At 48.7% G+C, this 25,165-nt stretch overlaps 1 protein-coding gene across 6 annotated transcripts in view; it reads left to right on the forward strand.

The window, feature by feature from the left end:
- The window catches only part of TNIK (TRAF2 and NCK interacting kinase), a 158,441-nt gene that overhangs the window by 20,542 nt on the left and 112,734 nt on the right, over positions 1 to 25,165 (forward strand). For all 6 annotated transcript variants that reach the window (XM_084267688.1, XM_084267690.1, XM_084267693.1 and 3 more), the window contains exon 2: positions 5,616 to 5,681. In XM_084267688.1, the coding sequence (XP_084123814.1) occupies positions 5,616 to 5,681 (66 nt within the window). The remainder of the gene's footprint in view (positions 1 to 5,615; positions 5,682 to 25,165) is intronic.

The following is a 25,165-nucleotide window of genomic DNA, read 5'->3' on the forward strand; positions in this document are numbered from 1 at the left end:
AAAGTTTTGATTCCCATTGCAGAAATCAGCATAAAAAGTATGGCAAAATGGTTGAGTGCCTTCAGAAGGAATAGCAGTTGACCTCTTAAAGCTTGAGGTTGTGTCCTGATGCTTGGGAGATGTGCACGGCTGTCTACAAAGCTTCTGACCCGGCTAAGATGAAGGATGGCTTCACAGAGCGACCCACCTTGGGCATTTGGCCTTGGGCAGTGAAGTCTGGGCAAGTATATAGTGTGTGAACTTAAGGCTTGATCCTTGTGTTTGTTCCTTGTGGTGGTGTTTTGCATAGTCAGAAATATGCAAATTCTAGAATTGTTCTGACAACAATTCCACATATCAAATTGAATTGACAAAACGTTTTTCTGTCTCTCCTGTCTTCCTCACAAAGCCTTTCTCATGTGCTGAACTAGTGAGCCTCCTCTCTTGGTTGGATCTTGATGGGGTCAGAAGACTTGACTGTCTTCACGCAGTTGTGTATGAATACTACATGCTAAGGCAACAACTTGTGTTAAGGGTGTTGCCCACTCCTGTCACACCAAGATGCATGATGCTGGGTGGGATTAGATCTGTCCCATACACACAAGCTTTCTGCTTTGGTGCTTCCTGGTGCCAAAATTTCTCCTCATGTCCTGTCAAATCAGGGGCACCTGCTCACAGGCACAACTCACTGCTCTGATACTGAGGGCCATGAGTAAATGGCTTGTAAACCTGCTTGGGTTTTTGAGGATGCCCGATCAATTCAGTGGGGTCTCCTGTTGAGGCTGTGGTATTGCAGAGGCTCATAAAATCCTGATGTTTGGAAATGTTAGTTGCATAGGCTTTATTCTTAGTGGAGATTAAAAAAACCTTTCTTAGTGCCATGGAGCTGCTCCAGCTAACTACTATCTTGGGGATGCTCCTCTGTTACTGACCCATAGCTCTGTGCTGCCTCCAGTTATGCAGTGTGGGTTTTTTTCTCCAGGGTTATAACATTTGCTTAATGACTGGTTATCTCCATGATTTTTGGCTGGAACTTGTCATTAGCTGCTCAGAATTAGGGGACTAAGTGCACAGTGATTACAGAGGCTCTGATCTCTCATTTCCCCTCCCGTGCATTCCCAGCAATCGTGGTTTAATTGGTGTGCCCCTCTGTTCCCCCCCAAGCATCTCTCCATGGTCTCCTTGTGTAACTCTTTCTGTTGCATACCTTTTGTGTGAGCCAGAAGGGAGAAAAATGAGGCTTGTTCAAGGAAGAAAACAAGCAACTTGTGTATGTGGGCTGTGTATAAATGATGATTGTGCTCGTGGACATCTGCCTGGCCATATTTAAGGACTGGTGATCTCCTCTGGTCGTCACAGCCAACACCAATACACGCCTTCAGCCTTCAACCTTTAGCTCCCTTTGCCCTGGATATGGATATTACTCTCAAAATAAACTCCTCAAGCACTGGGTTGGTTTCTTTGTGCCTTGGACTCATGGAGGCATTGTGGTGTAGGGGAGGACATCTTTCAACTGGAGTTCTGCAGGGTTGGGCAGAGTGGAGCTGTTTTAACCAGGAGCGTGCTCCTGCTGTGAGCCCCACTGCTGCATGCTCCATGCCGATAAGCCCTTCAAAAGGGATGCCTGTGTTGCTGCTGAAATTTGGATACATTCTGCTTTATCATTCACATACAGAAGTCCCTTTTCTGATAATGCTGCAGTTTTAAATATGCTGTTTATTGAAATAAAGCGGACTCTCTGTTTTTTTTTTTTTCCATTATATTGCTGGAAAGGACGATGCTCTTGCCTTGTTCCCTGTCTCAGACTGGTTTTAGCCACACAGACTTCAGCACTGCTAATTTTCTTGGGAGGTGGGTGAGGAGCATAACAATTTCCCACTTGAATTTGAGCCTGAGCTGGCTGCAGCTGTGGAAGCTGGGTGAGATCTTGGCACAGGAGAGCTCTCTACAAGCTGGTCCCTGGCCAGAGGACCACCATGTCTGCACAGCCCTTACCACAGGTCCCACTAAGTACATTTCCCATCCCACAAGCAACTGAAAGATACCCTTGCTGCATGTTTTGTTGCTTTATGAACAGCCCCATGCCTGAATTTGCTCCTGTGTCTCCTGGCACAAGTTCTGAGTAGCTCTATGGAGACAGCTACAGCTGGGCTTTCTTGGGAGCAGGGCCCTGGGCTTGCACCACCCCAGAGAGCGTACTTATTTAAACTGACAATAAGCCCTGTCATTCCTTGGCATGAGACAGGGAGCTGTATGTCACTGCAGGTCTAAAATGGGAGTAGCTGGTAGTGGGTGATGTGCATGGCTGTCGGCTGTGCCAAGCATGGGCCTGGCCGGTGCTGGGGTTTGGCTCTGCCCTTGCCCCTGCTTCCTGGCCCTGCTTTGATCTGTTATGGGAGGAGGGGGGAATACTACAAGGGCTCTAGGTGGAGCCTGGTGCTGCTACAGCCATACAAATACTGCTGTCTGAAGCTGTTGTAGAGATGAAAATTATTTGTGGGTTTGTTTTAAACATCAGTTCTTTCCCCCCCTTTTAAACAGTGCATCTCATTTTCCTTAGCTGACAGATCACCTTGATACTTTTTCCTTTTATTTATAGGCTTGTTATTTAGTCCAGATGTTTTCAGTTAAAACCAAACCAACAAACGTTTTGCAGAGGCAGCGTGAGGTGTGGGGAGAGGAGGCTGCTGTATGGGATGGGGACAAGGACAGGGGCAGGAGGTGGTAGTGCCAGGCTGGAAGCAGCTGTGTATAATGAGCTTTGAGACCACCCCCAGCCAAGCACAGCCCCTGCACGCTGCTGTGAGCCCTGATCTGCAGCGCAGGCTATATTTGGTCTGAGATTACTCCCTGCTTGGCCTGGATTGGTCCCCGTCGGGGCTCTGCAGGGTGGATTTCTTTCCCCCAGCTAACATAAAAGCCCCTGTGTAGCTTGCCCCTGCGTTGTCCTCCCTTGCTGCAGCTGTTCTCCTGTACCATCCTGAAGCACCTCGGCTGGAGTTCTGCAGGCTGGGAGGCACAGGGTGCATTCCAGTGCCAGGAACAGCTTATTCCCCAGCAGCCACGTAAATGCAAAGCTCACATCCACATAGAGCCAGTCCAGGAGTGGAAGGAGGGATTTTCCTCCCTCCCCACCTGCCCTATCCTCTGCTCTGTATTTTCTGGAGAGGATGGAGAGGACATGAACAGCTGATGACTCCTGGGTTGTTGGGGAGAAGTGTTGTCCCTCCAGCTGCCTTCTGTGTGGGCCAAGGAGGGCAGCGTGGCTGGAAGGAGAGGTCACCCTGGCATTCCTGGTGTGTTGCTATGGCTGTGCTGAGATGGGGTGGCTTCTGCCAGCAGCCAGGAGAGAGCTGTGGCAGAGAGATGCCTGGTTACCTTGGCGATGGTTCTAGAAAAATGCAGAGAGGAAATGGGATGGAGGGAAAACCCGCCACAGAGAAATAGCTCTTGGCAGGTGGGAGCTGGAACAGTGGGTGGTGGGAGTTGGGGGGATGGAGGGGTGAAGCCCTGAAGCCCACCTTGTTGCACGAGCTGCTCCTGGCCAGCACAGAGCTGCTCTGGCAAGAGTTGGGGTGTTGCATCTGCAACCACGTGATGGATGGGCTCGGATAAACCCAGCGGAGTCCCACCGTGCCTGATGTCTGCAGGCCTCAAATGAGGGAGAAGTGACCTGGGATGGGGGGAGAGTGTACCCTATTTGGTTTGAGGATTTGTGGAAAAGGGTTGGAAGGCACCTTGTGAAGAGCAGTTCTTTTTATCAGAAATGGCCAGCTGCTGCTCTGGATGTTTCTCCAACCCTCCTGATCATCTGCCCTAGGCACAGCTTTCTTCTCTCTTAATCTCCTAGTGAATATTCAAAATTAGATATATTTGTAGCACTGGAAAAGCCTCTTTAGGAGTTGTTTCAGTACTGCAGAGAGCAACCCTTAGGAAAGAAACTCAAAAAAATAAACAGCAGCTGCTGCCGTGTTCACCGAGCGTGTGGAAACCCAGTGCACCGCCAGCTCCTGTTCCTATCTGTTCATGGCATTTCCCTGCCTCGTGCCAAGGCAGTAAAGCTGAGATTCTGGGTGCTAGAAACCTGTTGTGCCTCAGCTTCCCCGGTGTTGCCTGACTATCTGGTTGAAGATTTGTTGGGGTGTGTTTCTATCGGGACAGATACATCCTTGGTGGTCTCCAAGCATTCCTCCAAGAGCAGCTTCCCACCTTTTGCTGCAGATGGTACCACTGAAGGCTGAGCTTGGGCTCCCAGGGGGTTTCCTGTGCAGCAGGCCAAGGAAGCTGTGCATGTGGTGGAGAAACAGGCAGAAGCAGGGGTGATTGGAGGAGTTGCTATGACCCTGTCATGGAGGTGTGCCAAAGCACATTGGGTATGCGGCAGCACGCATCCTGGGTTGGGTAGAAAGGTGCCTCCATCACGTAAAGGCTTGGATTAATTGATTTGCGGTGGTGTTAATATGCTGAACCTTGCTTCTCAGCTGCTTACAAACACCCAGTGTCTGATTTCTGGACCCAGAAGTCATCTTGAACTGCTGCAGGCTTTGTAATGAATGGAACCTCTGTGTCCACGATGTGGTGGTGGGTGTCCCTCTCCCAAGGAGAGCTGCTGGATGGTCCTTTGCCTGTGAGAGCCGTTCATGGACCCGGCTGCATCCTTGGGTGGCATCTGGCAGCCCTCTGCTCTCTGGGGCACCAAGGTGTTTGATACCTCCAGTGACTCAAATCCAGCTGTGGTGCTGTGGGCACTGGGGTCACCTGTGTCATAGGCAGGTGGGCTGGATGGTCACGGGGGTGTGCAGATTCCCTGGGTGCTGGGATGCTTCTGCATCCACCGGCTTCCAGGGGGATCACGCTATCCAAAATTGGAGTGATGAGTATGGGAGAAAGAGGAGGAGGAGGAGTGGAAAAGTATGAATAAAGCTTCTGGAAAGGGAAAACCCACCAAGAAGAGAAAATAGCAGCACTGGTTTATTCTTTCCTCTCCCTCCCTCCCTCGTACCTCTTGGCTTGTGTCATCTTTTAACTGTGCCAGTCGCCGTGCCCCGGTTCCTTGCACGCGTGTGCGGCTGTCCTTCCCAGAGATGGGCATGCGTGGGGTGGAAGGGCTCTGGGGACGGATTTTGGTGCTTCAGTGCCTCCTTCCGAATCACTGTGTCCTCCTGTAGCACTGCCCTGGTTCTGCTCATCTTGGTTGACGAACCAGAACACCAATGGCCAGGGTGTACCAGACTAAAAATGACATTTAGGCCAAGTAACACTAATGCTGCTGATATCAGGTGATAGACCTGGAAAAACCCTGGTTTGAGCCCAAAAGCGACATCCTGCCTGCTGGCTTTATCCCAAAGTCACTGCATAAGAAAACCTAAACTTTACTAGTAAATAATTGTGATTTGCAATTAAAGCATATGCTGGGTGCTCATGTTTGGAGCAGATGATAGCGGAGCAGATTAGTGCTCACTTCATTCTGCTCATCACTGCTGTAATGCTGATCCCAGGGCCACCTGAAAAGCTTGAAACACTCAAAAGTTTGTCAGTGGAATGTTGATCTGTCTTTGTCAAATGTTTATTTTTGCAGATGTCTATAAATGTTGCTTATTGGATATATATTAATTCCCCAACTCTTTTTCTCCTAGGATCCTGCGGGAATCTTTGAACTGGTGGAGCTTGTTGGCAATGGCACCTATGGGCAGGTCTATAAGGTAAGGGCTCCACCTGAACTGATCCTGTCTTCCTCGTGTGTTGAACATGGAGCATCCTAGCACATCATCTTGTCTAGGTCTGACCTGTTCCAGGCCTGACAAGAAACGTTGCTGAACTCCAGCTTTTTGGGCTTGTGTGCAAGTACCGTGTAGCACACAGAGCTCCTATAATAAGCAACTCGTATTAGTTTTGAAACTGCCTCTAAAAAAATAAATCAACTTTTTTATATATTTATTTCTTTCTCCTCTCCCCCTGGTTGCTTTTTATTGATTATATGATGAGGAGGGAGTGAAAAGTCTGTGCTGTAATAGATAAATCTCGATCTCTTCTAAGGGCTGAGTTTATGGCTGCAGCAGGCTGCCAAATGAGTTTGCTACAGTCTAGTGCTCTGCTCGCATGCAGGCTGGCTGCCGCCGTGTCCGCCGGCAGAAACGGGCTGTAGGAGAGAAAAACAACAGTCAGTGGGCTGGCTTTACATTTCTGTAAACATCTGGAAGCAGCTCTCCAGATGAGAAAGAGGGAGGGTTCTGTGAAGAACAGAACTTCAAACCCGTAAGCTTCTTTACAGAGATGCTTAAAGTGCCTGCTCTCCGCTAAATTTCATTGCCCATCCCAAACACCTCTTAGCTGGGGGCACTTTCAGAATTTGCCATCTTGGTATGGGTTTTTTTTGGTGGATGATTTTTGTGGGGTTGGGGAGAGGTGAATTGTTTCAAAGTCTTTTTTGACTTTGGGTTTACCTTGGGGTTTACCTGTACTTAAAGTATCAGAGGGGAGATGTTTCTCAGCACAGTTTCATGAAGAATCTGAGTGTTTTGAGTCTGCTGGGAGACAATTGCTCCCCTGGGTCCTGTTCTCCAAAAACTTCTGGATGTGTGGGTGTAAATTCTGTATATATATACACACACACACACATGTGTGCACATGGAGATCCTGTGTCCCTGGCATGCCTGTATTGTGTTTTTACTATAGAAAAGAATATATTGGTGTGCTCTTGCCAGGTCACTAGGAAGGTACAGCTCGTGCCTGTAGTACAGCTGCCCCTGCTGAGGAGATAAGAAGGATGCTTAAAAAGCTATCTGTCAGGAAATACTTGTTCTGAATTCTGGCTTCCATGTCCTCCTGCTGCTGTAGCTAATCCCAGCAGTACGAGGATACAAGAGGGACTGAAGTGAACCAAAGATCAACTGGAACTTCTGGGGCTTCAAATGTGTGAATTTTTAGACTGGTATAAGTTTGGGGTTTTTTCCTCCTTTTTTTTTTTTTTTCTAAAAAGCAAAAAATAAGGACAAAATCTTCCCCCCTACCCAAACTGTTCTTACCAGGTTTACTTTCCAGGGAGCCTTCCCCTCTGGTGCTGGTTACTCTTCTACCACACGCTCCCCACCGTGGGAGCTCCTGTCTAAACTGTTTTTCATCTCAGCTGCTAAAATAATGGTAGAGAGTGACCTAATTTTAACTGGTGCATATTTCTAACAATCAGTGGAAACTATGTGCCTTTAACAGCCTTTCGAAAGCGTCATGTTTTTGTGGAGAGCAGTGAAGGGAAATAAGCTGGCTGGTGCTGGCAGGGCTGGTTGCATAGCTCTGCTGATCTGGTTTCCTCTTGCTGCATCTGTGTGTTACCTCAGAGGGGGAAAAAATCCCACCCAGAAACATCCAGGTTTTTCCAGGAAGAGAATGCTTCTGTGTTCCCCTTTCCTCCTCAAGAACAAAAATTCTCCTCTTACCCCAGAAGGTTAAAAACCGTTAATTGGGTCGTCCTCAGTGTGATTCACTTGGTGCCAGTGCCAAACAGGATGGTGATGGGGTGGGGGAGCGCTGCTGTCCAAACCAGATTAGTAAGTATTGAGGTATGAGTTCAGGCTAAGACTGGCTTCAGAACTCTTAAACTGAAGTCTTGGAGTAGCACCCGCTCTATAAACAAAAGGAGACTTTGATATAAAGCATACATAACTGTTTATGGTGTCCCACACTCAAACCTAGCGTGGAAATAAGATCTCTGTGATTCTTTTCCTCCAGATACCACCGCTGTATTTATCTCTTGCAGCAAAACAAATGGATCAGCTTTCATGACACACAGACCTTCTGGCTCCCTTCTAAAACAGCCTTAGCTGCACTCTGTACCTCGGAGCAGTGTCCTCCGGAATTAGATGGTGTTCCACTGCCATTTCACACCCATCTTGGGTGGGACTAGCACTTCCCCCCCATCCCTGTCCTCTTAGAGGCTGTGCATGTCTCCAGTTGTATTTTTAGATGTGAAAGAGTAATTCATTGTGGTGCCTGCTCTGGTGCTAGCTTCTTAAGCCAGGCTTTGCAGGTCCAAGCTCTGCACTCTGTACCTGAGCATCACCTCCCCTTCGCATGGCTGGTGCCTCTCTGAAGCGAGCACAGCAGCTCCTCTGCCTTGGGAAAAGGCAGAAGCGAAATGTTTATTGCAAGCAGGGGGGAGCACCCTCGGCTTGCATGCTACACAACTGCCAAACCAGGGCTGCAGCCATGATGATTCCCCCAGAAAACCTGATCAGCAGCCAGCTTTGAGACTGCTGCATGGTTGTGTTTGTGTTGGAAGGTGCAGCTGTCCTGGTCCTAACCAGCTGCAACTTTCCCATTGATCCCATGGGGTAGAGAGCTCCGTTGAGTTGTTCTGACAACTGCATGTATCGCAGCCTGATGGGGTGGGGAGCCTGAGAAATGTCCAGTAGACTCACAGGAACAGGAGCCATCAGGTTCCTGGAGCCAAGCTCAGGGTCTGCTGTGTTGGAGAGGCTGGGGAGCCACAGCACATGCCTTCTCCTTGCTCACAGGAGAAGAGTCACATTGGCCAAGCCCGACACAGGTTAAGAGCTCCCAAGGGCAGTGCACCCCTCTGCTGAAGCAGGGGCACCGGGATGAAGCTTGCTGCACGAGTTGCTTTGATCCTGCTTTCTGGGTGGCGATCTCAGACCCCTTTAAGGTGGTACCCAATGCTTCTGTGAATCAAAGCCTTGTTCCCTGAGGCTTGTGTTCCAGAGGCAAAGGTAACTCATTCGGATTGGTCTCTACATTCTCAAGTAAAGGCCTTCCTTTGCTCAGGACTGCAGGTTAAAACATGACTCTGGTGCTTCCCAGCTCCAGCTATGCCCCAGGGACACCCAAACGCAGCAGGAGCCTCGGCAGCGCCCTACACAGCTTGGCTCTCCTCTAACCCCAACCACAGGCTCTTCCCTTTGGATAATTGTAGAGAAACAGCATTCCTTCTTCACTGCTTAACAATCTCTTTTGAATAGCTGGATTTTTATTTTAATGAGGGACTGTGATGGTTTATCTCTCTAATTGAACCGGAAACTTTTCTTTATTTTCTAATAATCCTGTGTCTGATTGTAAACTCTCAGTGATAAAAGACTGAGAGCTTGCTGGCTCCTGTGCCAGATGTGGACTTTGGTGTCCTTGGATTTCCTGTATTTTAAAAAAAATTCTTTTATTTAAGGTGTTTAAAGAAATGGGGAACCAGGGATGCAGTGAGTCAGACTGGGGAATCAAGCCATTCCCTCTGTGTTTTGGGGTGTTTTTGTGCCAGGTAGCTGGTGGCTTGAAAGCAAAACTGTAAACACAAAAGTCTCCAAGACCATTTAGAGCATTATCTAAAGTGTGAGGAAATGCTGCTTTTTATGTTCCAGAACATTATTATTACTGCTTATCTCTGCTTTGCATTGGAGAGTGAGCAAAAAGTCCTTAAAATACTGTCTGTGCTTAGATTGCCTGGATAAATCACAGCATCAGGGCCACAACTGCCGACATGTGAAGCACCAATAAATACAGGGGTTGGAGGTAGAAGGAACACCTGGTTACTCAAAAATACTTCTCCAACAGATAATTATGAAGCTGGGGAAGGCATACAGTGGGTTACTTAATGTGCACTGTGTATGTTAAAGCCAAAGCAACCCACCCTCCAGTGTTTTCAGGCCTGTTTAGCCACAGGCATTCATGTGCTGGCCCGTGCAGAGCATCGTGAGGCAGGATTTTGATGCAAGCCTTTGCTATAGTGGGGGGAAAAAAAAACCCTCATAGTAAATAGGTCAGATGGGAACCTTTGCCTTTCTCATCTTGTGTAGTTTTACAGCACTGAACAGCGAAATAAATGCTGTTGAGATCACACACTCACGTGCTTCTTCCCAGCTGTAGCAGGAGGACAGCAGTCATTAATGCCAAGAGCTGTGTTGCTTAGTGCCCAGGGGATGCTGCTCTGTGTTTACACCTTGAGCAAGGCTTTATTTTAGAGGGTGCATGGTACAGTACTGTGGGTGAACTCCATAACTGCACAATAACTATTGATTGTTTAATTAGCTGGTAAATGCCATATAATCGCTAAGCCATTATGCAGCGTTATTCTGCCCTCTGATTGAGAGTGTGTGTGTTCTGCCAGCTCCCCAGGGAGCTCCTCCACCATCACTGTGGGGTGGGCTAGAGCAGGGCTCAGCCCCGGGAGCCACCTTGGGGTGCCACTGGCGACCTTCAGGCAGGGTGCCTGGCTGCAGGCTGTCCCCCTTCCTTCCACCCTGAGTTAGGCAGTCATTTGAAGGGGATGTGGTGTGGTATTGTGTCTGTCTCTGGTAAAATACATGGGGGAAAAGCATGAAGAAAGGCCTTTAGTCAGGGTTTATTGGTTTTATTACCCAGCTGGCATTTGCCAGAAGCCAGGACTGATGCACCTGGAGGCAAACCCCCAGGTTTGACCCTGTAGATGAAGGTGGTGAGGTGTGCAAGTATAAGAAGCTGAATAAAGGATTTGAAATCCAAGGTTGCATGTTGCTGGAGAGCTGGGAGCAACAGGGCTGCTCGGACACTTTGGTCCCCAAGCCAAACCCCTGAGTGTGTCCCAGGCACAAGCCTGTTCTCAGTAACACTGTCCTGTCATATCCAGATGCCAAACAGGGAGGGATAATGCATGTCCTGTGCTCTCCTGCATGGCAGTATCCTTCCTTGTGGTACTCAGGGCATCCCGCTGCTGCAGGTTGGTAGGTAGCAGGTGGATGCACAAAAGAAAGGCTTCTGGAATTATTCCCCCCCAATTTATTTGGGAAATGTAAAAAAATAACCAATGTGCGGTCTGTGCTGTGTTCAGCCTGCCTGTGGTCTGGCTCAGGCTGCTGCTGAAGCACTGAGCCCTTGCATCAGCCCTGGTGAGAACAGTGACTCTGCAGGTTCCCGGGTCATTATTAGCAGTTCAGATAATTAGCCTGAGTCAAGAATGACATTAATTGTTTTTAATAATCAGTTGTTTTATTGTCTCTCTTTCCAAAAGGCTGATGGTCAATAGTTTGATAATTAATCACTGTTGCTTTTAGCCGTGTGGAAGAAGTTACCATGCTGCACACAATTAATATTTCCTGGGGATTGTTGCTGTAAAGAATTAATCTTAGTTTACATACACAGCTTTTATAGCTGAAGACTGACTGCTGGGCCTTGCTGAACACAGGCAGACCATGCATGCTGCCTGCAGACCGGGCCCTGCTGCTGGCCACCCCTCGTCCCAACACCTGTCCTGCCATGGGGGCTGCTGTGCACAGGTCCTGGGCACACTGTGGACACCTGGTGCTTGATGTCACGGGCTGCCAGAGGAATTCAGAGCTCCATCACCAACCCCAGCTCTAGCTTGGACAGCCAACTATTGTGTTTGAAGCGGCATTGTAAGCACATCTCTTATCCCACCTTCTTGTTTGTAGGATGAACAGTGGTGTTGTGAGGTTGGGTGTGACTTGAGCAAGATGGGTTCCTTTGGAGTGGTATCCATGGTGTTGGGACCTTCTTTTTTTGTTTTCTACCACTTCAGAGGTTGCTCTTGCTGCATGACAGGGCAGGCTGAGTGTAACCACATGTATGCGTAGAGCCACCCCATGTCACGGCCTGACTGTCACCGCAGGCTGAGGCAAACGTGGGAGGGGTTGGTACCCTCTGATTCGGGTAGCTCCCCAGCTCTCCCCATGGTTTGGGGCTGAGGCAAGGAATCATCCCCTTTCTGTAGCGGAGCAGTTAACCAGTGCCAAGCTGATGTGCCCCATCCAGATCCCCTTGTTCTGCTGGGATGGCGTTGGTGGGACCATTCATATCCACATCCAGATACAGACCCATGTGGCTGGGCACTGGCTGCCTGGCATCTTCAAGGTCGTGTAAGGGCCATGTGAGTGGGTTTACGAGACTTACAAGCTGCTTTATAATCCATCAGTATTACGAGTGCGGTATTAAGCTGTTGTTTCCTCTGGGGTGGCTTTGTGTGCTGGCAGGGAGGAGGATGGTGCCTCCATGTGAGGATGCTCACTGGGGTGGGAGTCTCTGCTGCTCCCGCTCCCATGGGTGGTGCTGGGCTTTTATCAGCTCTTACTGGGTCACGGGAAGGGACTGCGCCAGTGTACTGGTATGTGATAATGCAGGCTGGCCTTATCAGAAGGAAAACAAGTGACCTCAATTTATCAACTTCCCTACGATGTTCGAATATCTAGATGAGAAGGTCCTTTCCTTGCTGACTCAAACTGTGTGTGTCTGAAACAGGGACTTGTTTTTGCCGTGCAGGCAAGGAAGTCTTCACTGGAAAATGCTTAAAATGATGTTTCACTTTTTTTTTTAAACCTAAAAAAAAAAAAAAAAGCTTTGTTACCAGAGCAACTGGTACATCTTGTGCTGCTTCATTTCTCTGAAACACACAGAGCCCTCAGCCCTTCCTCCCCCCAAGAAACCAGCCCCCACACACCTACGCACCAATATGTCACATTAACTTCGCTGCTTTCTGAATAATACAAGGGAAAGGTGCTTTTTACATCCCAATCCTGTGGAATAAGGGTTATAAAAGGTGATTAAAAATGTTCCTGTATCTCCTCCCTTTTAATCTGTATTCCCTTCTCCCCCTCTGGAGTTCATGATGGGAAGGGGCAGGGTGAAGGACAGGAGTAGCCCTATGTGTCTGAGGGGATGTTTGTCCCCTCTCCCTCGCCTTGCTGGGGCTCTGCCCTTGTGTGTTCCATGAGATCGTGTGGTACTTACAATTACCCACAGTGGCATGGAGGCAGGAGAGAAAGCAAGCTCCCTTTGAAGGTGCTTGTTGAAGTCAATGATGCGCTGTAAAGCATGGGGGGACATTGAGGTGGGTCTGTTTGCGTGCGTGCCAAACACTCTGTACAGCACCACCGGCTTCTATCCCATAGGAGTGACTGGACAGTGATTTAGACCTCTCCTTCTGCAGGTCTTCTGTGAGGACACTTCAAGTGGGTCAGTTCACTAGTTGGCTGTACGCCCCCAGCATCCATAGGTTTCATGGCTGCGGACCAGCAGTGCTGGCTGTATGGCCTGGCTTATGCAGCAGAATAGCCTGGGAAGGCAGGGATGTGGATACATGTATTTAACACTGAGGTCTGAGAAGACTCCCTGCCTAGAAGGCTTCAGGCTTCAAGGAGAAATGGGTCCACCTGTCCGTTGTCTGGCTGGTCTGTGCTTGTGTGGTTGCTCTCAAGGCTGCTCAGAGTTCTCTGACTTGGGCCAGGCACTTTGACTCCAACAGTGTTGATGTACCTGGGCATCCAGCTGCATTGAACTGGGGAGATAGGGGTGTGTGGGGGGCTGTTCAGAAACTAGCTCTTCAGGGTCAGGGATATCACCTGTGGAAACATCCTCTCCTCTTTGGGAGGTGCAGCTGGAGCTTTTCTTGCCCTGCTCACTATAGTATCTTACCACAGTATGTTGTAAGGGATGGTGGTGGCCAGACGGTGACATGCAGCTCGGGTGGCTTGTAAGAAGCTGTTAGGATATGTCAATCTAATGGTGACCCTGGGCTGCATGGCAGCAGATGAGGAGCATCTTGATCAAAGATCAACCTGCTGATGGTTGTTGTTGACTTGTTTATAGTATGTAAAGAATATCAGATTAGTCTAGTGATTAGAAAGCTAATGCAGTGCACAGGAAGCCTTGGGCCAAGTCCTCACTGCTGTGGACTTCTCTGATGACCTTTGCTAACTGAACTTCTCCCTTCTCCTTTCCCATCCCTGTTCTCACCACTCTGCCCATAAAATCAGAAATAGGGATGCTCTGGGGTCAGAGCTGGGAGCTGGTTGGTGGTACCAGCATTGGGAAGCCATCCGTTGGTGCCCCTCCACCAACATTTTGAAAGCAAAATGTTGAGGGTGAGGCTGGTTCCCTGAGGAGCAAAGTACAGCAGTGATTAGCTGTTAGTAGGTCAGCTGAGCACAACAACCTAAAGGAGCACTGGAAAGTAGGTTTCAGATCTGGGAAATATTTTATTCTTCACAGCTCTGAAGGTGCTACTCATAGCTAAGAAGGCAGGAGAGGACCTTCTGGAAGGTTTAGAGAAGGGGATTGGGGAAGCAAGTAGCCTGTGACCATTGGTCCAGGATGTGGATTTGCAGCACTCACAATTGCCAGAGTGTTTGTCTTTGGAGATGTTTCTTCCCTGTCACTTTTTATATCTTTCCAAATTTTGCTGCAGCTTGACTTGTGGCTGACTCTGAAGACATGGAGGCGAGCGGTGCCTGCGGGGAGCCGGTTGCAGCTCTCCATCTTCTCTTGGTTACGCTTTGAAGGCTCGCTGCAGTGAGAAGTGTGTCTCTCTTGAAATCTGCAGTTTATTCTTAGGTTTACCTGGGAAGCCCTTTACACTAATTCCCTGAGGATGGAAAGTGCCAAGCAAACACAGCCTGCTTCCAAATGTTGTGGGGTTTTTTCCTCCCCTCGTATCAGAATGGCAGATTGGCATAACTTACTTTTTTTTGTTTAGGTCTCTCGATTTCGTGTGTTTGAGGTTTCTAAATTCTTGAATGTGCTTGTGGAAACGTGTGGCTAGGAGCCCAACTCCATCCCCACGTCCCCACCACGCTGTGCTTGTCCCCCTGTCTGTCTGCCTCAGGTCCAGGAGTATAGGTGGCCAAGGAGCAAGTCAATTAGGGCCTCAGATGATGCTACAGTCAGCCAGAGAGGGATGCTGGGGCACTGAGCCTTTGTTAGCACAAGCTGTGATGGTCCAGTCCTGGGAGTCCTGTTGGGTACCAGGAGCATGGCAAGGTGCCATGGCCACCCCTCTCCCTGTGCCCAGTGGGGATGCAGGGTTCAGTGCTTTCTGGGGGGTGTGGAGCATCCTTGCCTGTGTGCTCAGTGCTGCATCAGGCCTGGCCTGTGGTCATCTACCTTGGGCTGGGCTACCTACAGACCTCTGTGTAGATGTCCCAGGGGTTACTTGTATTCTCAGACTTCTCCCTCCTGAGGATTTTTTGCTCCCCACTGGAGCACAGCAGTGGTTTTTCAAGAAGTAGTATTGGTACATGCTCCTTTTTTGTGCATTGCCTTAGTTTTCACAGCAGAGAGGGCGTGAAGTATGGGATGCATCCAGGAGACTCAGCTGTGGCCTGCCAGTCTGACAGAGGATGAGAAATCCACGTGCTTGGTTTGCGCCCACGGGCTTTCTTTTGGTCTGTACCTCTGAGTGTGGTGGCTGGGGACTGTCAGAACCTCTTCTGAGTTCTTGGGTTACATCGGTTGTGTGGCTGGGGGGGATTTGCCAAGGTAGCAGGAGCACCCTGGAGTGGGAGGGATGCTCCTCTGCCCTGGTATCTACTGTTTTATAAGGGTGTTTGCAACCTGAGTGAGGGAGTTTCCAACAGAAGGAACCTTCTGCAGGTCATATCTTTTTTTTTTTTTTTTTTTCCTTCTTAATCCACTGTAAAACTCAACCTGAGAGCAAACGGTATTGGAATATCCTGGATATTGGAATGACCTGGAAGCGCAGGGGCAAAGAGGGGACAGGGCAGTAATCTGGCCCAGAGTGCTGAGCAATGAGGGTTGTGGAGGGGGAGTTGCATAAAGGCTGGAGAAGTGGATTTCAGGTGTCCATAGTTAACTTTACAAAGCTGCCCACAAGCTCTGGATGGAAGCTGTGCTGGCTTTGTCAGCTCACCACAGGCGCGGAGAGGCAGAAGTACCTTACCTGGGCAAGACCCGTTAGCATGACGAGCTTCTCTCAGCAGAGGCGATGCTTCACCTCTGCTGCAGCCAGTGCACCCTGCTCCCTCTGATCGTGTTTCAGTGGATGTTGCCTTAGCATCATGGTTTGGGTTGGGATTTTTCCAACTAGTGCTGGGTGGGGATGGATTTTTTCAGTGAGTCTAGCTATTCAGTTCCAAACAAACAAACAGTGTTAGCTCGTTACAGTGCTTCTACTCCCTTGAGAAATAGTTATTAACAGGGTCAGTGTGAAGAAATGTATTTTATGGCTGTCTGCATGATATCTGGATCAAATGAGATGAGGCTCATGCAGTAAAACAGCCATGCTCGGAAGGAATTTAATCCTGGATGCTTCCTGATTAGTTAAAAGGTGTGACTAGTTCCTCAAGGTTGGCTTTGTGTTTTCCTTGAGGTAACTGTTGGCGTGTGAACTTCAGGGTGGTTCTTCTGTCTGGGCAGGCAACCCTGGGTGTCTGCAGGGATGGGGTGGGATGGGATGGGATGCTGAGCTCTTATCTGAGCTCCTCCTCCAGAAACCCCGATGTAATAGTAAGTAGTGGTTAGTGTGCCAGCCAGAGCATTGGAAAGGAGAGCTTGGAGCTTGTCCCAAGCTCTCTCCTCCCTGTCCATTTATCCATGGTTTTCCCAGTGAAGGTGTAAGGTCCAGGGCGCTGGGCTGGCGGGGCTGTGTGCCAGCTCTGTGTCTTGTGTGGCAGTGCCAGTTTGCATTAAAAACCAAACCAGCAACAAGCTTATACGTGACTGATGCTGTGGAAGGGTAGAACATGTTAACCTCACTGGTGAAGGAATCTAAGCAGGCTTTTCTTTTGAACTTCTTCCTTTTAAACAGCAGACGATGGATCTGTCCTGCAGAGCCAGGACTGAGGCACGGCCGCAGAGCGGTACTGTGCTCATCTCGGCCCTGAGAGATGAGTGAAGCTGGTTTGCTTTATGCCAAGGAGCAGAAGGAAAAGGAAGTCACTGCAGTGGGACACTTGTAGCAGTCCTGGTTCTCATGAATTGCTCAGATCTCTGCCCCCGTTTTCCCACACTGGTATATCCATGTTCAGACCTGTGAGGTTTAATCCTAATACTTCACTGCTTCTGTGTGGCAAAACAAAAACCCTATGAAGCGTAGTGAGAAATTGGTCTTCAATTTGTGGGGATACCTTCCAAGTGCTGAGCAGCTGGTGGCAACCCTGGGCTTCATCACTGGCTTCCCTGGGCTTTGACATGCTCCTGGTGCCAGTGCTGAGGTCCAGTGGTTGGAGGGGATATGCTGGGGAAGACCACTGCCTCTTCTACTAGGGTCTCTGGGGTCAGGCCCATGTTAGCAGCAGTGAGATGCAGACAGGGAGCCATTTAATACTTCCAGATTATTCTTTTTCTCCTGCTTTGCACCCCCTTTTGAAACAATGGGATGTTTCTGTTCCCGTGCGTCTTGCAGTTGATGAGTCTTTATGCTAATAGTTTCCTTGGTGTTGTGTTTTGTCCCTGAGCAAAACCATTAGTTAGGAATATGATGCCTCATTAAGTGTCTAACTGGAGCATTCAGGAGTCTCCAGCCAACCTCCCCCTCCCTGCCTGGTACACAAAAACCTCTTCAGAGTTTGAAGCCCTTACGGACAGCGTGAAAGGCTTGAAATGCATCTTTTTCTTTACAGATGTAGGAATTCACATGTAAGCAGTGGTCAGGGCTTACAAAAGTTTGCAGACACCATTGGACTTGCTGCTAGAACAAGTTTTGTCAGAGCAATGATGGCTGTCACCGAACTGGGCAGCGCTGCTGGTGCGCAGTGGAAATGCCTTCGTCTTCCTGTGCTTCGCAGATTCTTCTCTTTCACACTTTAATTCAGCAGGTCCAGGATCAAGGCCAAAGCTTTTCTCCACATAACTAATAGAAGACAGCCAATTCAGCAGGATTTCTGTAACTAGCCCGTGCCAGATGGATTGTGACTTGTGTATCCCAGTGCCAGTGGGGTTAACTCGAGGGGTAGTTTCCGAGAGAAGATGGAACTCTCGAGTTGGAGGAGCAGGCTTCTGAAACACAATGGAAAACTCTGCTTTTGGCCTTGGCAAAAGTGATATTTGCTGTAATCATGAAACTGCCCAAAATGCAGAAAGCCAAAGTCTTGATGCAGGTTGCTGAAGGACAGCATCCAGTAGGTGAATCCTCCTGATTGCCCAGAAAATGCTTAGGATCTGCTTAAAAACCCATAGCAGCCAAGCAGCGAGCTGGTCCCTGGAATATTGACCCCAGCAGCTTCTCCTGTACTTTATAATTTTATTATTTTTTCTCCCAGTTGGCCAACAACAGTCTCCATTGGGATAGAAGAATCATGGCAGTTGTGACATAGGGTGGGGTACCATGACTTTAGCATCCTCACAGAGTCAGGGTGTAGGGGGGTCATGAGTCCTGCAGGGGAGCCCTTTGTTGGGCAGTGGTCCAGGACATGGCTTCCCCACAGTGACTGCTGCTCAGGGGGTTCAGCCCCCATGGGAAGGAACAGCAGGATTTGAGGTCTGTCACTGTCCAACCTCCAAAAGCTGGTGTGGACAGGGTGTGTTATTCCATGATGCTGGCTGCCATGTCCCTCTGCGACAGATGCAGGTCGCATGCAGAGCGGTGCTGGCAGCCAGCGTGGGTGGGTAGCAAAGGACCTGGATTTGCCCAAGGGCTGACTGTAAGAGCACAACTTTGGGCGTGCCCATGTGATGCTGGGAAGAGCCCTAACCCTGGGATACAGTGCCTGGAGCTGTGGTTAGCGAGGACTCTGCATGGTACCACTTGGATTTAAATGTGGTGGGGGAAGAGGCTGGGGCAGGGGCAATGTGTGAGCTCCTTCCCTTGTGCTGGCTGAGCCCCCAGCAGTGGGATGTACTGCTGGTGTGGGTCCAAGAAGCCCCAGCTGGCTGCTAGGATAGCCTTGCATCCCTAGGGAGGGTGTGTAGCTACAGCAGTGTGTGCCTTCAGCTCTGCATGTTACTGCCTTCAACCCTCTTCTGATCTGAGGGAGCATCGCTTGGGGTGCATGAGCCTGCAGGTGAGCTGGTGTGGAGAGAAATCCAATGATGGGCAAGAGGAAGTGCTCTTGAAAGCTCCATCTTGCACATGGAGCGATGGGATGTATTGTTTTGTACTCCCCCATCAGTGATGCAGCCTATCAGGGAAGGTGCTTGAGAAGGAACAAGCTAATTGCATAATTTAATAAAAGATGTGAGAGTACTGATGTAGGCACGCTGGCGGTGTCGGAGGAGCCGGGGCTGCAGAACGTGACTTAACGTTGCATGGGAGAGATTAATTACAGCGACTCCCAGGAGACAGGTCTGCTAGGAAGGTGCTTGTGTTGGATGCACTGTTTGCATCGTTAAAATTAGGCTGTGTACAAGAGCTAATAAAAGCAGAAGAAAAGATTTCTAGCAGAAGGAATCAATAACTTGGAAGCATTTTAATTCAAAATTAGAAAAATGAGAGCAGTTATGGGCAAGGGGAGTGTATTAATAAAGGAAAATGAGTGTTTGTTACTGCTGGTGTGAAACGAGATAATTCAAGAGAAATGCTCTAAGTGCCTTTTGTCACAGTTAATGCCTTTTGTTAGATTTCCAAGCAAAATGGAGCCTGGGACTTTCAATTCCAGGGTTCTCAGATGATCAAAATACCGTTGGGCAGTCTGATCATCTCATACTTTACTGGAATGAGGTCATCAATAACTTTTGCCTGGGCGTGATTTACACAGTTGTCAGTGTCTGAATTGCCATAATATGTCTCTGCCTGGGAAAAAGGCTGCGTTTGGAGGGGGGGGAAGTAATAAAACCCAACCCAAAGCAGGTGCTCTCTGGGTAGCTGGTTCACTGCTTGTAACGGCTACAGAGAAGTGATTACTTGTGATCCGTTCAAACAGAAAGGCTCAGCCACTAAAGCTGGAGGCATGGAAGCTGTTACAAGGTCAAGCAGTGTCCTTTAAGGAGAAATAGGTGGCGAATGCTGTCAGCTGCAGATAACACATCTGCAGTATCATGGAAAGTACATCTGAAATTAAGATTAAAGGTGCTTGGCACTAACATGGAGAGAGGGTGGGAAAAGAGAGGATAGAGGCAAAATAGGGAAAAAGAGGATTAGCTTTTGGTGGGTGACAAGCGATAACTCTGGCCAGAGAGAGATTTAAGCAGCAAAGTGCTCAGTAACCTGGGGAATTACCAGAGGTTTCTGTCGCTGCTTCCAGCGGATGGGCTTCAGCAGCTCAAAGGTCTTTGTGTTGGAACCTCCCTCTCGCCCTGTGCTGCCTGAGTGTGCTGTGTGCACATACAAAATCTCTTCTGTGGCCCTGTATGACGGGCTGGGAATCTGAAAACCAGAGGTCCTGGTCATCCAGACTCACAGAAATCTGCTCTAATTTTAGATGCCCTACTTTGCATTGAGGCAGAAAGGGACCTGACCTTCAGATCTGCTGGCGGACCTCTTCACTTGCTGACATACACTGTGGGTCAGGGTGCTGAGAGGAGCTGAAAATGGTCCAGATATATTCAAGTTTCTGCTTTGGTAAATGGGGAAGAGAAATGGGATCCCTTGACTGATGGATGTGCACTAAAACTATGTTGGAGAGGGTGATGCTGCTGGTTTTGTCAGTCCCACCATGCTGAGAAGCACAAGTTTGTGAAAATTCATTCTCGTTGCAAACTCTGAGGAGGAGATGTGCTCAATGCTTTAGAAGCATGACAGTGGCTTCACAGGTGGCAACCTTGGATTCATGTTCCTGGCTTAGGATGATCCCAAAGGGAAGTGCCTGCCCTAAAGCAGAGCGGACAAGGTCCAAAGGGTCTAACGTGCTTTTCTCCACCTCAGGGAAACCAACACAGCCAAACAAAACCCGTGGGTTTTTCATTCAAATCAGGCCCTTTGATGCAAATCCTCTTCTTGCTAAAACTTCCAAAAGGTTCGGGGCTTATTGTGTGGTGGAAGGAACATGTTTGTAACTCTCAAGCATTTCAGAGGAACCAGTGGTGATGGTGTCCTGGGGTCAGCGGTCCCCAGGACCACAGGTCTGCTTGTTTCTTCTGTGGCAAGATGCTTGCTGGCACCCAGTTCATCAAATCTGTGAATACCCTGGAGTCTGGAAGGTCTTCCTGGTGTCTGGTCTGTGGCTGACTTTTTCCTTGTGCTAGCAGAAAATGAAGATTAACCTTGAGATCAGCAGACTACAGTGAAGATTGCACACCCATGCTATAGGGTAAAAATAGACACACAAAATGGAAAAGAGGGAATATCATATCTTTTAAAGATCATCTGTGTGCTATTAACATACACAGCAGCCAGGCCTGATCCTTGTGGAAGCTTTTCCTGCATAAGAAAGTTGTGTATGAACTGTAACGACCTCCCAGGTATGTGTCCTTATGCATATGTGGATCTTGCCTTCTCCATCTTCTCATCTGAGCCTTATCAAAGGAGCACAGTGTTTGAGAATAAACTGTTTAATCAGAAGAATGAGCTGCTACAGCTTTCAGTAGTCTGGTACAAAATTCTTTCTGCATTTCTTGGCACTTGGTTATTAATGAGGCATTTGTTCTGTTTGCTTAAAAACCTCCCAGCAGCTAGCACATATGCGCTATGCAAATTATTTGTGGTCTGGTTAAATAACTGTTTTTCTAGGAAGGGGGATAACTGAAATTAGTGGTGGTGGGGGGGGGGAAATAAGTAGTGTTAACCCTCTGCAGGTTGTCTCTTAGTTAATTGTTTTAGTTGTTTGGCTCTTGCGGTGGATCTGTGCGTGCCGTGGTCGTTAACAGCGATTCGGGATGTCGGCTTGGATAGTCACGTACCCCTCAGTGCTCACTTTGGGTGGCAGTGGTCCAAAAAACTGCCAGCATCCTAATTAACACACATTTTCAATGGACAATATTAATATTCATACTATTATACTGTAAAATGAGTAATTTGAATAGACAGAATGTCTCGCGCTCTCTTGCTCTCTGGTGGATTAACCTACAAAAGGCCATTGGCACTCGTTCTTTCAGGCCTTTAATGGGTACAAAGGCTTCTGATAAAACTGTGTGAAGCTGAGGTACCTAATGTGCAGCAAATAGAATGCATCTGATAGGGCTGTGAGTGTTTTGTTAGAGCGGCGAAGGGAAACGTTCATAATAGATGAGCACCTCTGAATGATGGAGGAGCAAGGCAGCTCTCGGGGGTGATCCATCTAAATGATGTCAGCCCAGCAGCAGTGATGCAGAAGTCCCCCAGCTGAGCCGGTGCTTAGAGGGGAAATAGTAATGAAAGGGAGAAAGCAAATATATGTTGGACTGGAAAACAAGAGGCTTGGAAGGCTGGTCATGTTTTATTGATGCCCACCATTAGGGGCTACCACAAGATACACTGTGGATTTTAAGGAATGGAATGGAGGAGTGGAAAATACTGTGAAACAAAAGGCAATCACCCAGAGGAAAGAGCAGAGGTGGAACTGAAGCAGAAAGCACTATGTTTGGCAAGTAGCTTAAGAGGCATGTGAGTTGGAGGGTATGTTCAGGTAACCACCAACTCATGTACTGAAGTGTCCAAATGATGCCGTTCACCTGAGATCCACACCCCATAGGTGGCCAAATGGTAGGAGCAGATACTCTCTGAATGACTATGTATCCTCAGGTAAGGAGAAGCTGGCTTTGGGGTCAGTATTGAGGAGAAGCCACTGCTGCAAAAAACGTGTCTTGGCACATCTTTGGGTCAACATTTGCTATAGAGTAGACTGCTAGCTGGAGGGAATGAGCTGCTCCATCCTCTAAAGAGCCTTTACTGGTGCAAGTAGTGCAAAAGGAGGCCCTTTCAGTACCCAGAGATTTGGTGCTGGTCCCTTCAGGACTTGAGATCCTATGGAGTTGTTGGTTTGTCTTCAGCAGCAGAGGAGAAAGCCTGCTTGAGTGCTGAATTGGTGCTAAGGAGTTGTGTTTTGGCTCTGTGTAGGAACAAGATCACATTTAACAGAGTTGGGATGCTGTGAAGAATTGATAAAAGGAGCTGAGAGGGCAGCTGTGGACATGGGTCACCTGGACCCAGGATGGGTTCTGGCAGCAGCATACACAGTCTGTGCATTCGCCAGGCCTGGCACCAGCTGTGGTCCCTTATGGAGGATGCAAACATGTCTTAAATCTCAGCAAGCAGAAGTCATCTGTGAACAGCAGCATTTTTCTGAAGAGAAAGATAACTGTGTAGTACCATGGGGTTCACTTTAAAACTGATGTGGTTTGCTCTGTGTGCAGGCAGCTTTGACTTGGGGATGAAAGCTTAACCATGGAAACTGTAGCTGCCAGTCAGCAGCACAGCTCTGTCTGCAGAGCGTGGCCTGGCTCTGCCGTGCTGAGGGACCTTTGTCTCCATGGTAGACTGTTGGAATGGGGCAGGCTGCTGCTTCTGAAGAAGCAGCTCAAAGATGGGTGGCATCTTTTCAAATAGCTTCAAATACTTCTTTTTTTATGGTGTGTTCACAATGACCGCTTACCTTTAGTACCATCCATGGGCTCTTTCCATAAGCTGGACCATGGTAGGTCCTATGCAAGCACTAAGTATGGATGATGCCCGCACCTTTTAGCCCCTTTCAAACCTTGGCATGTTTGTGCATCCAGCCAGAATATCGATCATCCACTGTATCCTAGTCAGAGCACATCCCCAGCCTGCATCTTCATCACATGCCCTCCTGAGAAATGATTTCATAGCACAAAGATTTGCACTGAGCTATGACTCCTGGGGAGCAGTCCTGTGAACTTTCTGCCACCAACTTCTGGGCAGGCATGTTCCCATAGGTATCAGCAGTGCCACGGCAAGGGGGTGCTTAGTCTTCCTGACTCTGGGAACTCTGCTTAGTATTTAAAAAGAAAAAAAAAAAAGTATAATAATTAAGGTGAAAGGAGAAGAAAAAGGATGTCTTCAGGCTGGGCCAGAGGTTGCTTGAGGCCCTGTACAAAGGAGCCCACTGGTGAGGTTGGAGACATCCCCTTAGCTGGGAGTAAATGGGAAATTCAGAGGCGTTTAGAGCCTGAGTCAGTGTCATGAATCAAACACTGAAAACCTGCTTTGTTATTGCAGCTTTAGGAGAAGTAGCAAATCTCCTTCAAGGAGTTTCTGTGATTGAATGAGTGGGACATAAAAGTCCACATCCCACATGCTTCTCCACCATGGCCATGGGGGGCTGTCCAGGGTTGGCAGGTTCACCCCACCACCCTGACTTCCACGCTCCGCATCTCCCTCCTCTTGAGCAGAAGATATTTTGGCTAGTGATGAAACAGGGAGTGAGCCAAAAAAGAAAGAAGGGGGGGAAAAAAAACCCCCACAAAACCCAAAGACTAGGAGAGAGGAATAATAATAATAATAATAATAAAATAAATCATACTCAAGGCAGTTAGGAGGGGAGCAGAGCAGAGCAGGCAGCGAGTGGTGCAGAGCTGTGACTCACAGGCAGCTCCGCTCCCGACGCGTGCCGAGCCAAGCGAACGCAATACTGCAGCATCTTTGCTGATGGGCTTGGCAGCTTCCCGGCAGCCGCGGAGGCAGCGAGGCCGGCGGGCTGCGCCGCCTTCCCCATCCCCTTCATCCCTCCCCTGCTCTGCTCCCCTGCCCGTAGGCGATGTCCGCATCGGGCTTCCGCGCGGAGTTTTGCCCTTCGCTGCGGAGAGAGATCGAGGAATGGTAATTGCGGCGCTGGAGCGAGATGCCCGGTGCTGGGTGGCACGGATCCCCTCCTGCTGGGTTCACATGAGCTGAGCTGAGCTCCCTCGCTGCTTCCTCCATCTGCCCACATCTCTGCTGCCAGAGTTCATAGAAATACCGACATCTATTTCCCTGCCGACGTTCCCTGTCCTTACACGTCCTCCTTTTCTGAAGCACTCTCGTTTTAATTGATGATTTAAAAAAAATTTTTATTATTTTTTTTTTTTTAACTTTTGGAAAAAGTCCCAGAAAAGGCCTTAAAATAGAGAAATCACGTAGGTTTAAATGTTTTTGAGGAAGGCTGGCAAAGTATTCCGCAGCTGGCTTCGTGACCTTTTCATGTCTCCTAGGAGGCCGATAGCAACTTGGGTTTTGAATAATCCCCAAATTGCATTCAAAATAGGAAAAATACTCATTTGTATAGCTGTGTTTCGCTTCAAGGCGATGGAAGGAAGTTGAGTCTTAAATGTACCGATGGGGCAAACCAGGGCTGATGCCAGGAGGGTGTTTGTGTCCTGCCCAAACACTGAGGCACAGGCGTGACTCTATTTGGATTTAATCTCAGTTATGAGAAGGCGAGGGCTAGCTAGGCCAGGCTTAAAGGTCAGTCTCAGCTCCGCCTAAAACCTTGCATGGCATTTTATTCAGTTGAGCTTTATAGGGTTTATTGCTTCATTCTCTAGCCTCAGCCCTGAAATTATTTTCCCTTTTTTTTTTCCCAGGCAGGATGCTTTCCTCCAGAAAAGCATCCAGCCTTTGCTTTGGTGATGGGGGGAGGGAAAAGGGAAACCTTCCCAATCCAAAATGCTC

The sequence above is a fragment of the Gallinula chloropus genome (assembly GCF_964237585.1).
Source record: "Gallinula chloropus genome assembly, chromosome: 8".
NCBI classification, from domain to species: Eukaryota; Metazoa; Chordata; class Aves; order Gruiformes; family Rallidae; genus Gallinula; species Gallinula chloropus.